The 17,152-nt window shown below is 43.6% G+C and overlaps 1 protein-coding gene across 5 annotated transcripts in view; it reads left to right on the forward strand.

Annotated features, from left to right (window-relative positions):
* The window catches only part of TJP2 (tight junction protein 2), a 129,140-nt gene extending 126,573 nt beyond the window's left edge, over window positions 1–2,567 (forward strand). For all 5 annotated transcript variants that reach the window (XM_049633619.1, XM_049633609.1, XM_049633595.1 and 2 more), the window contains 2 exons: window positions 582–667; window positions 1,573–2,567. In XM_049633619.1, coding sequence (XP_049489576.1) covers window positions 582–667; window positions 1,573–1,738 — 252 coding nt within the window. In that variant the 3' untranslated portion in view covers window positions 1,739–2,567. The remainder of the gene's footprint in view (window positions 1–581; window positions 668–1,572) is intronic.
* Window positions 2,568–17,152: the final 14,585 nt, after the last annotated feature.

A 17,152-nucleotide genomic window follows, 5' to 3' on the forward strand; every position in this document is an offset into this window, starting at 1 on the left:
AGATGGAGACACAGAATCAGAAGCAGTCTCTGAGCTGTTAGCACAGAGCCCAACCTGTGCTTGAACTCAGAAAACCAAAAGATCATGAACTGAGCTAAAGTTGGACATTTAACCAGCTAAGCCACCCAGGTGCCCCATTTTTCAATTATTTTTATGCAATCATCACCACCATCCATCTCCAGGACTTTTGAATCTTCCCTAGCTGAAGCTTTGTACCCATTATACATCAACACCCTGTTACCCCTCCTCCTATCCCTGGTAATCACCATACTACTTTCTGTCTTCATGAATTTAACTACTTAGGAACCCCATATAAATGGAATCATACAGTATTTGTCCTTTTGTGACTGGCTTATTTCACTTAGGAAAATGTCCTCAAGGTTCATCCATGTTGTAGCATGTGGCAGAACTTAAACATTAGGCCATTATATACAACCATAAAAACTAGAGAGTTGCTTCTATTTTTCCTTTTGTACGAAAAATGGGATTGGAAAATGGGACCAGCCAGAATCCAGCAAGCCACCCAGCAGTCATTCATTCTTTCTTTTTTTGTTCTTTTTTCTCCCCCTTAATTCCCACAGATTGAAATTGCTCAGAAGCATCCTGATATCTATGCAGTTCCAATTAAAACACACAAGCCAGACCCTGGCCTGTCCCAGAATACAAGGTAAGGGCTGCTCAGCAGTATAGGTCTAAAAAGGGGGCTTGTCTAGGACGTGGACTCCTAAGAAAGAATTCTTCCCCACATTTCAATGTAACAAGGAGATTTTTTTTTTCCTGGTGAACTATTTACCTTACTTACTCAGTCAAGTTTAATTGTAAACATTATACAATCAAAATTTCATAGAAATTTTGCTTGTGTACTAACACCAACAAAATGTAATCACTGACACTTCAAAGTAGTCCCCTTTGACACACGGCAGGTTAATTGTATTAGGATAGCACACGAGCAAAATTCCTGGGGCTTAAACACTAATTGTTTTGTCACTAATATATTTTGGCTCTTAATCAAGCTCCTTAACTCCTTTGTATCACATAGCAAAGTCAGGCCACTTATACTGAACTGTGGTCTGAAGGGAAGGTGACAATCAGTTGACCAGTGTTGGTAAGATGCTTTCTATTTAAAATGCTACATAAGCATTAGGAATTATGACAGTGTCTTCCTGTAGAGGCTTTATACTGGATCATTTCCTGCTTCCGAGAATAGAAAAAAAAAGTCGCATTTTCTTGTGGCCATTCTGACTGGAAACTAGAGTCTGGTTTTACAGCAATAGAAAACTAGAGGCACATTTCTTCTTTAACACTTGAACAGTGGTACAGCCAACCAGGTGGCCCCTGGCAACAAAAGGGGTTTGGTAGGGTAGTTTGGCTTCCTCACTCACTGCCCAATAAGCCTTAACTGATTACTCCCCCACCATTAACCTGAAGTGGGGCCCAAAGTAACCCTGGTTAAACAGCACAGTGTGGCATTTGACTCCAAGTTTGTGATCTGTCTTGGATTCATGGTCGCACTTCAACGGGCAGAGGCCCTGGCTGAGCTTTGTGATGCATTTAACACTCTCACTTTGTTAGTTCTAGGCCACCTGAACCCCAGAAAGGTCCTTCCAGACTCTATCAGGACCCCAGGGGGAGTTATGGCAGTGACGTTGAGGAAGAAGAATATCGCCAGCAGCTGTCAGAACACTCAAAGCGCGGTTATTACGGCCAGCCTTCCCGGTATCGGGACACAGAATTATAGATGCCTGCAAATTGACTCTTTTGTCTCCCCGCTGCACCACCTCAGAGCAGCGCTCCCCCTGAGTCATGGGATGGTTCTTTCCAGGCAAAGTGCACTGTGGAGACAGATGTGGGACCTGAGGTCCCATTTCCTCCTCATGGGGAGTACAGGGGACAGACGATGCAAATTAAGAACTGAGGGCTCTGTTTGTGGAACTGGGTCTGGGGAGTTTATGGCTTTTTGCTCAGAATTAAGAGAAACATAACAGTCTGATACTGTTAACTGCTTCAGTGGACCAAAATCTGTATCAATTCTGTTTGTGTCTTTTTAACGTGTATATTAAGAAGTGATAACTATTTTCCCTCATTAATAGCTGACTTCAAGGACTGTTTCAATGAGAGATGGAATGTGAAAAAGGAATTAAAATATTTCTGGACTCAAACTAAACTCAAAGAAATATTTTATTACATCTCTAAGTGCCTTTGATGAGAAGTGTCTTAAATTTTCTTCCTTTGGAGCGTTATGCAAAGCCATAATGGACTAAAACACTGACTACAGTTTCATACCAGCTTAATAGCTATGGTTTTCTCTGCACTGTGTCATCTTTTCAAGGCATTTGTCTTTGTAATATTTTCCATAAATTCTGACTGTATATATAGTAGCTATACCTGGTGGTTTGGCTACCAGTGCTAAATAGTTTGAAGACCAAGATACTGGTATAGAAATTTTTTGTTTGTTTAAAACCATGTGCTCCACGAAAGCAGATAATTGGAAACACCACATTTCCAAAAATGTGTGTATTGACAACAGTTTTATAATTTAATAAAAAGGAGGCTATTGCAACCAATAATTTGCTTTGTGGTAGATTTCTACACTAGTTCTTGTTTCTAAAGGCAACTTTTATTTCAATTAGTGATCATGAAATGAGATCACACTCGCTGCTAAACATGAAAATAAAGATCCATATGAAAAAGAAAATGAAGACTACCCAAAATCTCATCCTTCAGATAATTTTGGTGCATTTCCTTCAAGTACATGTCTTGCAGATGTCTGTGTGTGTGATGGCTATAGTATGTATAAATATACTGTATTTGCAGTTCTGTTTTTTACTTTTTCTGTATAACATTCTATCACGAACCTTTCTCTCAGGGAGTTAAAACTCAGGTATACATCATTGCTAGTAACTGCAGAACAGCATAACCTGTGACTTCATAACTAGACAATTCTGCTATCTGGTAGTTTGTTTCCAGTTTTTGGCCTCTTTTATATGAAATGTACCTCTGTGTGTAATCCATTTCTTTATATCAGTGATCAGCATTTTAATCCTTTTCTGCTGGTAGTTTCTCAGAAGTGGAATTACTGAGCAAAAGCATAAGGACCATTTTTAAGGCCCTTAATACTTGTTGCCAAATTGCTTCCTAGGAGAGTTGCATCAATTTATACTCCCACATTCACTCTTCAAAGGCTGAAGTATGTTTAGAATTTAAACAAGACAGCCTAGGAATTGGGGCTTGTATGAATCCAAAAGTACACTGAAGTCAGGAAAAGAGAAGAGTCCTGATTCCATTAGAGTCTTTTATAATATGAATTGCCATAAAGATGTTTAGCTTTGAGTTAGAAATTTAGCTTACTCAAAAAAGGAGTTGTATTAGAAATACGTCATGGTTACGTCTCTATAAGTATGGGTGCTGTAATTCATAAACTATTTAGTGCAGTTCCTTGAATTTTTGAGCAATCCTGAAGACAGTGACTCAAATCTCTGTATTTTGTCAATAAAGTCACCTTTTGCGGACTGAAAAAGATACACTGGTTATATGATGATTTAGTTTGCTTGTGTCCTTTTATCTACCCGAACAAGCTTTTTTGCAAAGCCAGGGAGGGGAGAGGAGGCATTTCAGCAGGAGCTGGGCTGTCATCTGGCTTTAGCACTTTTTTTTTGTGGTACAATTACTGATGCAGACAAGCAGGACCTCTGTTCCCCATAATGTCCCATAGTATGCCCCATGGACCACAGAGCCTGCCTCACCCCTTTTTCATTAACACTCTTTGTTCTGGGAAGGATTTAAGGCTGCCTACAACACATGTGGATTATGATTTAGAAAAGAGATGGGTGCTAGGCAAATGAGGAAAGAAGAGAGGAGAATATCAGAATAGGAAAGACAAAGCCATTAGTGAGAGTAGTGTTCACTATACACACTGGGCTCCTCTGCTTTCCAGAGGCCAGTGTAGGGCACGAGACGACTGGTACCTGACTTGACTCAAAGTGTCCATAAGGAGGTGGGGAAACTTCTAGAAGTCAACCCCCTACTCCCATTCTTTTTATTCTGTGTTGTTTTACCTTGTGTCCCACAGCCATGGCCACTTGCTTGCAAGGATGACTTTGGAGTTCTGTACCCCCCCCCCCCTTTTAAAAGATTCTTTTTTTTTTTTTTTTTTTTTTTTTTTTTTTAACATTTATTGAGACAGAGGGAGACAGCATGAACGGGGGAGGGTCAGAGAGAGGGAGACACAGAATCTGAAACAGGCTCCAGGCTCTGAGCCATCAGCCCAGAGCCCGACGCGGGGCTCGAACTCACGGACCGCGAGATCGTGACCTGAGCCGAAGTCGGCCGCTTAACCGACTGAGCCACCCAGACGCCCCTAAAAGATTCTATTTTTAAGAAGCCTCTACACCCAACGTGGGGCCGGAACTCACAACCCCGAGATCAAGAGTCGCACGCCCCATCCACAGCCCCGGAGGTCTGTTTCTTACCGTGTTCTTTCATGTAAGCCAGCAGCACAATTCCAAGGGCCGTTCAGTAAACATTCTGGAGAAGGGCGCCCGAAAACTGCAGTATCGAAACCCTACCCTGGAGCGTGAACTAATCCAGACATCCATTCTAGAGGATCTAGAGCCAACGCCTCCCAACTAGCAATACGACAGGCATAAAGCCCCCTCCCCCATACATCCGCCTTCTGGAAAATCCATTTTACTCAAAGACTGGGGGGAGCGGGGTGTTCAAACATAGGGGTAGATTCACGCAGCAGAACGCAAACGGCACGCGAAGGCGTAGAAGAAAACCTGGCACTTACCCCAACCACAGCATCCTCAGCAGGTGCCCGGCCTCCGGCCTCGACACCTCACCCAAGACCTCCGGCGTCCTCGGCGTGGTCCTGCCCCACAAACAGCGGGCTCAGTCTCTGCCAGCCAGAAAAGGGCTTCGTAACTCCGCATCCGCCCCCGCGCTTCCTGGTGCTGTCAACCACGATTTGGCTTCACGGGCGGCAGAAATGGCGGGAAAGGAGGCTGAAGAGAGGTCTTAATTCGGGTAGCCGCTTCGGCACCAGGGGAGGACACAAAGTGCCCGCGGAGTCCGAGGTAATTCCGTGATGGGAGACCCGCGCTTAATCCCACCAAGAAACGCCGATGAATGGCGTAAAACACGTGCCTCAGAGTTTTCCCACTCCAGGCGAGAGGGAGCCGGGCTACTTGCTCACCAGCGGGTCTCGGATTTTTCAGGGCTGCTCCCCGCGCGCCCATGCGCCCGCCCATATGCGCATGCGTGCGTGTGTGTGCGTGTACGTGTGCGTGCGTCTGCTCTGCGCAGCCTCACTCCTCGCCCTCAGGCAAAGGCTTGAGGAGACGCTGCCGAAAAGGGTGAAGCGCCCAGTGGAGCGAGGCACGAGGGCGGAAGAAACCTGACCGCGTGTTTCAGGATGGTGAGTGGGCCGTGAATCTACTGAGCCTTCCAAGATGGGAGATGTTTTCTGTATGATGTTTTAGGATGGGCTGGGGGAGACAGTAGAAGAACGAGAGCATCGTCTGTAGGGGGAGTGGGGAGGGGAGAGCCTACGTACCTGTATTGGGGTTCCCTAGAGACCCTAGAGAAAGAGGACCAACAGGATGTGTGTGAATATCGAGATTTATTTTAAGGAATTGGCGCATTACATTGGTACCTCCACAATCTGCGCAGCGTGGGTAGAGGCAGGTGGTGATCTCCTGCGGAGGCAGCTCTTAGAGGTGATAAGCTCAGGTTCTGGAATCAAAGCAGTCTTCCATCAGTCACCAGTTTTGTTCAGTTATTAGCATATAACCTTGAGCAGGTTACCCAACTGGTTAAGCCTCATTCTTTACATGTATGAAATAAGGATAGAAAACGGTAACACCATGTCACAGTTTTTTTATTGTGGCACTTAAATGGGATGGTGTGCATAAAATGTTTGCAGTAGTTGGCACAAAGTAAGTGCTCAATAAAAGTAGCTAGTAGTATTGTCGTCATTTGGTTTCACCATACCAATTTAGAAACATGAGTGGTGTTTTTGATTTTCTTGCTCTTCCTCCAAATGATGACCTACTTTGTTCTACTTAGCTATTTTTTAATTTGTCCCTCTGTTGTCCCTTTTCCCACAGCCACTACCCTAGTTCAGATGGTTGTAAACTCTCTAATCCTCCATCTAGCTAAACAGGCAGAATCATCTTTCTAACATAGATCTGAGAATGTCTCCTGCTACTTAAAACACGCGATGACTTCCCCTTGCCTACAGCAAAGTTTAATTCTTTTAATAATAAATTCTTTTAATCTATTGAGCTATAATTGACATATAACGTGAAAGTTTAAGGTATGCAACGTGTTGATTTGATACATTTATGTGTTGCATTGTGATTACCACCTGGGTGTTAGCTAACACCTCTATCATGTTACATAATTTCTTTTCTTGTGGTGAGAACAAGTAAGAGCTAGTCCCTTGGCAACAAAGTTCAATTCTTTATCATAGCATTCAAGCTTTTCTACTATCTGTACCTGTGGTAGACTGCATCATTCGTTCTGATTCTTCATGCCCTTCCTCACTTTACAGTTCCTTCCACTGAAGGCTTGGGATATATTTTCCCACCTCTTGGCTTTGGATTGACCATCTGTCTTTCTCCCTTGCACCTCTGAGAGGAAGCTTCTCAGGCTAGCTACTGTTCTGTCTCAGGAGGGTGAGAGAGAGCTGTGGAGCAGAGACATTCTACCTGAGCCCAGCCTATATCAGCAGATATATGAGAAATAATAAACAGGTGTTGTTGTTTTTTAATATTTTTAAAAAATATTTATTTTTGAGAGGGAGAGAGAGAGGGAGACACAGAGTTGGAAGCAGGCTCCAGGCTCCGAGCTGTCAGCACAGAGCCCAACGCAGGGCTCAAACTCAATGAACCTGGAGATCATGACCTGAGCCAAAGTCTGACGCTTAACCGACTGAGCCACCCCAGGCACCCAGAAACGGGTGTTGTTTTAAACCATTGAATTTTGGAGTACTTTGTTATGCAAATATTTTTCCAGGTAACTTTGTCCTCCAAAGCCCATATATGTTCCAGTTTCAAAGAAGGGCTTGTTCCTGACTGTGATACTGTGATTTGTAAGAAATATATATTTGGTCTTTTAGATAACCAGAATATATTTCTAGTGTTTATCTTTGCCCACAGTTCCTGGCTCACAGCTCCCCAAACCCTTGGAATTTCCGAAGTGTTAAGAGTGATAAAGGCATTTTTTGTTGTATTAACGAAGGTGACTTTTGGTCTCCACCCATGGATGGGGGCAGGTTGCCAGGAAAACCATGTGATTACAGGGTTGGAACCATCAGTGTCCACCCCCTCACCCCTGAAGTTGAACCAGCCAATGGGCAATGACTTAGTCAATCATGACTATGCACTGAAATGTCCATAAAAACCCAAGAGGACTGGGTTCAAAGAGCTTCCCAAATGGTGAACACACAGAATTGCAGGGAGAGTGGCACCCAGGAGAGGGCATGGAAGCTCCACAAACTTACCCCATCCCTGCCCTACGTATCAGGCTGTTGATTTGCATCCTGGATCATATCCTTTAATAAGCTGGTAACATCAGTAAGTGTTACTCTGAGTTCTGTGATGAGGAAGTGGTTGGAACCTCTAATCTGTAGCCAGTCAGAAACACAGGCAACAACCTGGAGCTTGTGCCTGGCATCAGAATTGGGTGGAGGGCACTCTTGTAGCACTGAGTCCTTAACCTGTGGAATCTGATGCTATCGCTGGGTAGGCAGTGTCAGAACTGAGTTGAATTCTCTGACACCCAAATGGTGTTTGCGAATTGCTTGGTGTTGTGTGGGGGGAACTTCTCCCCACCCCCACCCCACACCCATTGGAATTGGGTCAGAGGAGCCTAAAGGAGTTGATGTCAGTTGACCAATACGTTTCTTGAATTCTCTGTTGTTCCTTGAGCTAAGAATACCCTTCTCTTTTCTTTACCATCTTTCAAAATCATACTCATTCTTCTACGTTCAGCTAGTATGTCACATTCTCTGTCAGGCTTTCTCTGATGTCTCCAATCGAATTTAACACCAATTCCTTCAGTAATCTCCCACAGCCCTTTAACCGCCTTCTCTGATATTCTAAGTGTCAACGTATGTATACGCTTCCCACTCACCTCTAATCTTCAAAGGGAGTATGTGTATGACCTACTCATCTTTGTATCCTCTTCAGTGCCCTGCGTATATTCTAGAAATGTTTGTTGGGGAGAAAAAAATGAATGAATGAGGGGGAGATAAATTGAAATATAATGCCATTTTTCCACAAGAACATATCGATGACCTGATGGTTTGCTGATGTTAGGCCCAATTTAAACTCCAACTCATACCACTGATGTGAACTGGAGAACATTAGTAAAACAAGTCAAGAAAAACTGCTAAGAATTTAGTTTGGCTAGGAAAAGACACACTGAAGTATAATTTTTAAAAGGATGAAATTAGGATTCTCTTGCAAATATAAAATGAATACATGTTGAAGATTTGATTCAATCCATTCCCTAATGAAGGTACCAGTAAGGTGTTCATGCTAGTTTAAAGAGCATTTGAGGAACTAGATAGGTACGAGCAATTAATTAAGGAATATTACAGTAAGAATTCTGAGTTAAATACAAAACTGGTTAATAGCCTACAGAATAGTAAATGATAACTTTTGTAGATATCTTTTCCACCAGGCAGAAATTATTTGCCCCTTTAGTAGACAGAAATTTACACATTAACATGTAATTTCTTTAAGTCTGGGAACTTTGATAAATAGTTTTAGTACTGGGGCGCCTGGGTGGCGCAGTCGGTTAAGCGTCCGACTTCAGCCGGGTCACGATCTCGCGGTCCGTGAGTTCGAGCCCCGCGTCAGGCTCTGGGCTGATGGCTCGGAGCCTGGAGCCTGTTTCCGATTCTGTGTCTCCCTCTCTCTCTGCCCCTCCCCCGTTCATGCTCTGTCTCTCTCTGTCCCAAAAATAAATAAAAAACGTTGAAAAAAAAAATTAAAAAAAAAATAGTTTTAGTACTAATTAGTCACTATACCAATTATGCTTAATAGCCACACCAACTATTTTGTAGATTGTTAAAAAGGTTAATTCCCTGAATTTGGATTATAGCAGGAATTTGGGCAAGCTAAGTCAATTATAAATATTTATTGAGTGTGTGTGTGTGGAGATACATAGGCACTTATATACTGAATATGATCCATTTTCTGCTTTCAGAAAGTTTACTGTAAATTATTTGTGTAAGAATTTCCTGAATTGATAGATTTGTTCTTTGCAGCAGCCCTCCATAGTGAGAATGGCTGGTATGGCTATGCCGATTTTATACGTAATCCATAACTTAATTATATAACTTGCATTATAGACTGGACTATAATGCTCAGCTATCCTTCAGCTCCTTCAGCTATTAAATCACGTATAGAGTTTGGATTCAAAACAAAGTTTTCTGTTTCTGAGTCCAGTCTTCCTGTTTGTCCATCTAAAGGCCCCTTCTATAGGATGTCTTGAAATAGTATGTTGATCATGCTGTATGGTTTTCAATTTTACACTTAAAAAAACAAAACGAAACAAAAAACACTTTCGATCTGGCCTGAAGATTGGCAGAATCCTCAGAACTCAGGTAGTTTACAAACTTGTTTGGCCTACACAGGGCAATAAAATTTTCTTAAATTTAAAAGTCAGCGGATTTTACACACAAGTCCAGATTGGGGGCTTTTCTTTACAAAATGGTAGATCTGTAGATCTGGCAGTATTGGGTTCCCATCTCTGCATGACAGCTGCAGGCTGGAGCTGGGTGTCTGTTGTCCCGTACGGACCACACCTGCCCAGCCTCACTTACTAACATGGCCTTGGTCGTGGCTGAGTACAGTTTGCCACCCTCGATCGCCTCTTCCCTGCCTCCCTTCCCCCTGCCTGCCCCTAAGCAGTGTGCAGCACCCATGCAGCTGCAAAGGAAGCCAGCATTCTGAACAAAAAGAAGGAACTCTACAGCTCCTTGGGATCATTTGCAACTCTCTTGACAAGATTGGGCCAGAAATTTCACCTGGCTCTAAAGGGAACTAATGAGTGTATCTATTCAAATCCTGTTCTCTGTGGCTACTACAGCTGGAGTGAGTTGGAACAAGAAAAAGCAATTTGGGGAAGGGTGGCAGATGTATTTGTATGGCTTAGAAAATTAGCTTGGAGTCCTGCCGAATAAGGACCCGATGGGATTTCTGAGGGATGGCTGTCTACCTTTGTTAGCAAGGTGACTGCAGAGGTCATATTTGTGGACCTGGTCTGGGGAGATGCAATCTGAAAAATTCTCTACCGGAGTGGAATGTTATCGAGTGCATAACGGGAATAGTTTTAGGCCCAGCTGGTAGACTTGTCCCTCTGCCTGTATTCCTCTGCAGGCCTAGATTAATTAATATTTCATAAATTAGTCCGTACTTAGAGATATGCATGTGACAGAGGAAAAGGAAGCCAATTCTGCAGTCTTCTGCTTTTGGGCTAACTGGGCTGAAAGGGCGTCTCCTCGAAGGACAGTAGTGCTTGTTCTGTGGGATGGGAAGGGGAGGTGGCACCTTCTCCCTAACTGTCACTTTGTTATTTGCTGCACAGATGACTGAGCTAAGAGAGGAAAAGGGTCCCGGGAGAGGGAGCCTGAGAGCCGGGGGGAGAGCCAGTTCAGATCAGTTCAGATCCCTCAGTTCAGAGATCTGGCTCAGTTACTCACTGGTCCTGTGACTCAGGGTAAGTTAGTTGCCTGAGCCTCAGTCTCCTCATCTACAAAGTGGGATGGGACAGTGATTGTGAGAAATGAAGAATCTATGCAAGTGATTGGCCCACAGTAGGTACTGCAAAAATGTTAGCCAAACCTCCCACCAGCGTACGTTGGCTTCCTTTCCTCTTTGAAAAAGCTTAGGGAAGAGAGTTCCTCTGAAGGCAGTGAATTAACAAAGCACCGTGACTGAGAATGTTGGTCCCTGAGCACACTACTTGTGTGTGAATCCCTCTCTGAAAACTGCTTAATGCCCCTGGGCTAATTGTATAACCTCCGTGTTACAGCATCAGTTTCCTCATCTCTAAGTATAAAAATTGCACCTATCTCAGAGTGCCTGAGTGGGTCAGTTGTTAAACCTCTGACTTCGGCTCAGTTCATGATCTCAGGGTTCATGAGCTTGAGTCCCACATCAGGTGAGCTTGAGCCCCACTTCGGTTGATCTCTAACCCCGTCCCCGTATCGGGTGAGCCCTGGTTCTCTCTCTCTCTCTCGCTCCCTCTGCCCCTCCTAGGATTCTCCCTTTGCCCCTTGCTCACTTGTGCCCTTTCTCTCTGTCTCAAAAAAATTGCACCTATCTCGAAACGATGGTGGTGAAGATTACATACTATAATACGGGTAATTACTTAACTATGTGCCAATATAGTAGGTGCTTAACAAATGTAAGCCTTAGAAGAACCAAGATGAATAAGTTCATCTTTATTTTTTATTTGAAATGATCTTCCTTTAAATCCTTTAAAAAATGGAAAATTAAGAATACTTCCAATTCAAAGTTCTAAGCACAAAATCCAGGTATGTCATGTCCTGGATTTGCTTGTTTAATTGCAGATGAGCTCGACAGCCAGTGGGTGTAACTTTGTGGGCAGGGGCCCCAGCCCAGTGCTATCAGTGTGCACTGGCTCAGGAACTCCACATATTCCTTCCTTCCTTCCTTCCTTCCTTCCTTCCTTCCTTCCTTCCTTCCCTCCCTCCCTCCCTCCCTCCCTTCTCTCTCTTCCTTCATTTCTTTCTTTCAGTTTATTTTTTGAGAGAGAGAGGAAAGTGCAGAGAGAGAGGAAGACGTAGAATCTGAAGCAGGCTCCAGGCTCTGAGCTGTCAGCACAGAGCCCGATGCGGGGCTCAAATTCACAAACCCTTAGATCATGACCTGAGCCAAAGTCAGATGCTCAACTGACTGAACCACCCAGGTGACCCTATTTCTTTAATGTGAAATTCACATAATATGAAATTATCCATTAATCATCTTAAAATGTACAATTCTGTGGCACTTACTACATTCACAGTGTTGGGCCGACATCAGCTCTATGTGGTTTCACGACATTTTCATCACCCCACAAGGAAACTCTGTTTCCATTAAGCAGTTACTCCCCATGCACCCCTCCCCTGGCCCCTGGCCACCACTGGTCTGCTCTCTCTATAGAGTTTGTCTAATCTGGATGTTTCCTACAAATAGAATCCTATAATATGTGACCTTTTGTGTTTGGCTTCTTTCACTTAGTCTAGTATTTTGGAGGCTCAAACACCATTTTAATTATCACTACCCTTTGAACTGCTCTGGCTAACGTTCCAGAATTATTAGAATCCTTTTTGAGAGTGATGATAAGATACTAAAACCAAAAACAAACAATGGTTAAAGTGCCTTCTAGGACAAACAGAGCTTCCTTCTCTGCATGTTTGGGTGTCAGATGTTTTGGGGTGCGTGAGAGACAAAGCTGCAGGTCACTGCAGCCCCACAGTGATAGAAGAGTCAGGGCTGAATGTGCCTCCCTGGCTGGTGGGTCATCCCTCACCCGTAGCTATTGCTGATGATGCTGGAGAGCAGACAGCCATGTTTAAGAACGAGAATGCTGAGAAGCAGCCTCACGAACTGTGTCCAAACAGACTTCACATTCCCGGGCCTTAGGCAGGTGCCGAGCATCGAGTTAATAGGCAGAGGGTCGACAGACAGTGCATCAACCCTGGAGAAGAGGAGAGAGCCAGGAAGGGCAGCCCAAAGCCCTTGCCCACAGGGAAGGTCTGTTTAAGAGTATCATCAGCAACCAGACCAACCAGTCATGGTTCCTTTTCTGTAACATGCATTTATTGAATGTCTGGTCGCCAGGGCCTCAAAAATGAACAAAATGAGGTAGGTTCCTAGGGATCTCTGTGTCATAAGAAACCAGTGACTATACCTGTATAAGGGGCTTAGACCAGCACTTGATACATAGTACTCTGTAGGAGATAACTTATTATTGTTATCATAATGCCTTGTGGGGTTGATATTTTCTGATTACTAGTTATAGTTAGTAGTAGCAGTAGTGGTAGTGACGTGGGTAGATGGATAGATAGGTAGAGCTACAGTCCTTTGGGGATTCTGTCAGTTACTGTACGGATCGAATCCAATTATACATTCTTGAAATGAGGAAATAACTACTGGTGAGTTCAGGGACCCCCCAGGGCCACCATGAGATGGACCTGAATCCCATGAGTCCTCTCTGACTGGTGGGCAACAGTGGTATTTTGGGTCACAAGAAAGTAGAATCAATTCAAATCAGTAATTCAATTTTAACAGATGATCAGCAATCCTCCAAAAGTCTGATTATTTCTTCATTTTCCAGTCCATAGTCATCTGATAAATAGTCTCAGGTCCCTTGGAGGAAGGAAGGCTGGGAGGCTTAAATTTCAGGTGGTGTAGCGAGTTCTTTCCTCAATGAGCCCAGCTCCCCCTTCCTTCAAGGGGTATGTGAACTGCTCACAACTAAAAACTGACTGAGGGGCTGTGCCTCTCCCATTAGGATGATTCATGTCTCTTTAGTAAACCTACAGCTTTTGGCTTATACAAATCAAATAAAATTTCTTTTTTTTTTTTTCTTTTTAAGTTTGTTTATTTTGAGAGAGAGTGAGCACATTCACACATGCAAAATCCAGTGGGGCTGGATCTCTTGCATCACGAGATCATGACCTGAGCTGAAATCAAGAGTCTGATGCTTAACTGACTGAGCCACCCAGGCGCCCCTGAATAAGATTTCTGAAGGTTAGCCATCTATATCACTTCTGGGGACACTAAGATCAACTAGCCCATGCCAAAGACTTCTGCAGGCCAGACTGGTGATTACTGATCTTCTCCGCTGCCCTTTACTGTAGCCATGCCTACCCTGTCTTTGATAATCAAGTGCAGCCACTTGGCCTCCACTACCCTGGGATGCCATCATTTCCCTCTCAGAGAAGCCCAAGGAAAGAACCAGAAATTGCAGCTGGACTTTCTAACTTCTGTGAATGTTTGCAGGTTGCAGGCTCCGCTCTAGTTGCCTGCATACAGATATGATACAAATGTGTCGGTTAATCTAGTCTTTTAAAAAAACATTCCTTTATATCAGCAAGGAAAGCTGAAAGCCCAATAGAAAAATGGGCAAAGGATAAAATTTCTTTTTTTTTTTTAATTTTTTTTCAACGTTTTTTATTTATTTTTGGGACAGAGAGAGACAGAGCATGAACGGGGGAAGGGCAGAGAGAGAGGGAGACACAGAATTGGAAACAGGCGTCAGGCTCTGGGCTCATGGCTCGGAGCCATCAGCCCAGAGCCTGACGCGGGGCTCGAACTCACGGACCGCGAGATCGTGACCTGGCTGAAGTCGGACGCTTAACCGACTACGCCACCCAGGCGCCCCAGGATAAAATTTCTTTAAAAAGCAATGCACCTAACTAATGACTATATGGAAAAATATTTAGCTTCACTAATAATGACATGAACATAAGACAACAAAGAGATACTGGTTTTCATCTGTGGGGGGATGTGGAGCCTTAAGAGCCTTACGTTTTGTAGTTGGAGTAAAAACTGGTCCAGGTTTTCTGTAAGACAACATAGCAATATACATCAGAACCCTTGGCTTTGGGTCCACAGTTCCATTTCAATAATTTATATTAAGGAAATAAAGTATGAAGATGTCACAGAGCCGTTTTTATGTGTGAAGTCTTGGAAACAACCTAAATATCCAAAAACAGGAACTTGCTTTACATACATTATGGTTTATTCATGAAACATTCAGACATTCAGTCATTCATTAATAAGCACTTATCAAGCACCTGCTTTGTGAGAATTCTGTTGTAAAATCTGGGGATGCAGGCGATCTCTCTTTTTTTCTTTATGGAGCTTTTAGGACTTGGTGACATAGAATATATAGAAAAATAAATTTTTACTTTTTATTTTTCTATGTTTTATTTAGTTTTGAGAGATAGAGACAGAGACAGAGCACAAGTGGGGGAGGGGCAAAGAGAGACGGAGACACAGAATCCAAAGCAGGCTCCAGGCTCTGAGCTGTCAGCACAGAGCCTGACGCGGGGCTCAAACCCACGGACCACGAGGTCATGACCCGAGCCGAAGTCAGATGCTTAACCGACTGAGCCACCCAAGCACCCCCCTTTTTTAAATTTGTTTTTATTTTATTATTATTTTTTAGCTATGATGCAAATTAAAAGGGTCATGTGATAAAGAGTGGGGAGGAGGCTACTTTAGATTAAGTAAGTCAGGAAAAGCCTGACTGAGATGACATTTAAGTAGAGATATAAATGGCAAGAAATCATTGTTATGTAGGTCTGTATTTTTTGTCATGAAAAGATATTACAAGCCCTAGTTTTTCATAAAACTGTATTGGGGGGTTGTGGGGGGATGTAGTCCAGAAGGAAGTCTGAAGGAACTGATACTGATGAGAACACGTCCCCAGCTGCTGGTAACTGCAGAGATGGCTCAAAGCTGATTGAATATTATAATAAAGTAAGTGATTGATTCCTATACCTGAAAAGGCAGGATTTCCAGGGGCTCAGTAATGTCCCAGAGGACCTGGTTGCTCTCTCTCTGTCTCTCTCTCTGTCTCTCTCTCGTGCATTCCATGGAGTTGTTTCTTCTCTCAAGATCCCAAGAGAGCTGCCAACAATTCCTGGGTTACGTGTTTCCTCATTAAGGTCCGGTAGGACCTAGACAGCATCTTTGTTTCAACGTCCCAGAAAAAGATAGGAACTTCACTCTGGTTGAACTGGCTTGGGTCACATGACCACTCTTGAATCAAATATCTTGGCCAGGGGGATGGGCTATAATGGTTAGCTGAAATATTAAAGACCCAGCCATGGTGCCGCAGTGAGTAAATCTCTAAATCATCAGGCTGAGAACTAGCAGGGGAGCATATGTCTCAAAAGAAGCTTGGGGAAACTTTTCCTAGAGGAAGGAGAAGAATTTCTGGGTGGCAAACACCAGGTGCATACTGAAAAACACCAAAAAATGAATGCATATCACTAAGCTTTAGATAATGAAATTACCAGTGGTTTTTTACTTCCTTTTTTATACTTTACATCCGAGTTTTTTTACAGTGAGACTATATTAGTTTTATAGCTACAAGACAACAAAATGATTTCTATTTTTTATAATGTTTTTTTTATTTATTTTGAGAGAGAGAGAATGAGTGCACATGTGCAGGGGAGGGGGAGGGACAGAGAGAGAAGACAGGGAGAGAGAGAGAGAGAGAGAGAGAATATCCCAACCAGGGTCTGCACTAGCAACACAGGGCCAGACGGGGGGCTCGAACTCACAAACCATGAGATCATGACCTGAGCTGAAATCAAGAATGGGACACGTAACCAACCTGGCACCCTGGTGCCTCTCCATTTTTTTTTTTTTTTTTAATCTGGCAAAATGAATACAAGGCAATAAATGGACAAAGACTCTTTTTCTGGCTTCTGTGTAAGAGCTCTCGCCTTTGAATTTGCTTCTCCTTCTCTAAAGCATTGTTTTTGCCACAAGCCGGCTATTCCAACCTTTTCCCTAGGTAAAAAGCAGGGTCCTATTACAGGCAGGCTCTTGGACCCACAGAGTCTCCCTCCTACCCGCCCTGTTCCACTTAACAATTTAGCAAGGCCTGCTGGCTTGCATTGCCCAGCTTCGTATGTGCTATTCTGGGCCCCTGTAATTCTTCAGCCAGTTGAGAGTTCTCTTTGGTCACAGCTGAGATACTGCAGACTAAGAATAGGCGCCTGACTGATGAAGGAAGGTGACAGCGATGGGGCCGCGAGGAAATGTGCTCCCTGCCAGGGCTTCTTTAACAGTCCTAAAGCTCAGTTTTGTTCTTTGCTCCTGGGTGTGCCGCTGGTCTGTGGTTCTGTTTTCCATATGTTTCTTGTAATCTTGCCAGCTGCGTAATCACACAAGTAACTTGGCCTGGAGAGGCTTATTAAGGGTCCCAGAGAATGCTCCTTCTCAGCCGGGCTTCCTACTGGAAGTCCTGGATCCGCGTTTGCCACACAATTCTCTATTGTGCACTTGGGGACTTTTTCCTCAGAGGCTTTTGATTGGAGGCCAAAAGGATATTTTTGCGTTTTCTGAGAGCTGCTGAGAGAAACCAGTGAAATTCTCTGCCTTCTCAGCAC

The sequence above is a fragment of the Panthera uncia genome, chromosome D4 (assembly GCF_023721935.1).
Source record: "Panthera uncia isolate 11264 chromosome D4, Puncia_PCG_1.0, whole genome shotgun sequence".
Classification (NCBI taxonomy): Eukaryota; Metazoa; Chordata; class Mammalia; order Carnivora; family Felidae; genus Panthera; species Panthera uncia.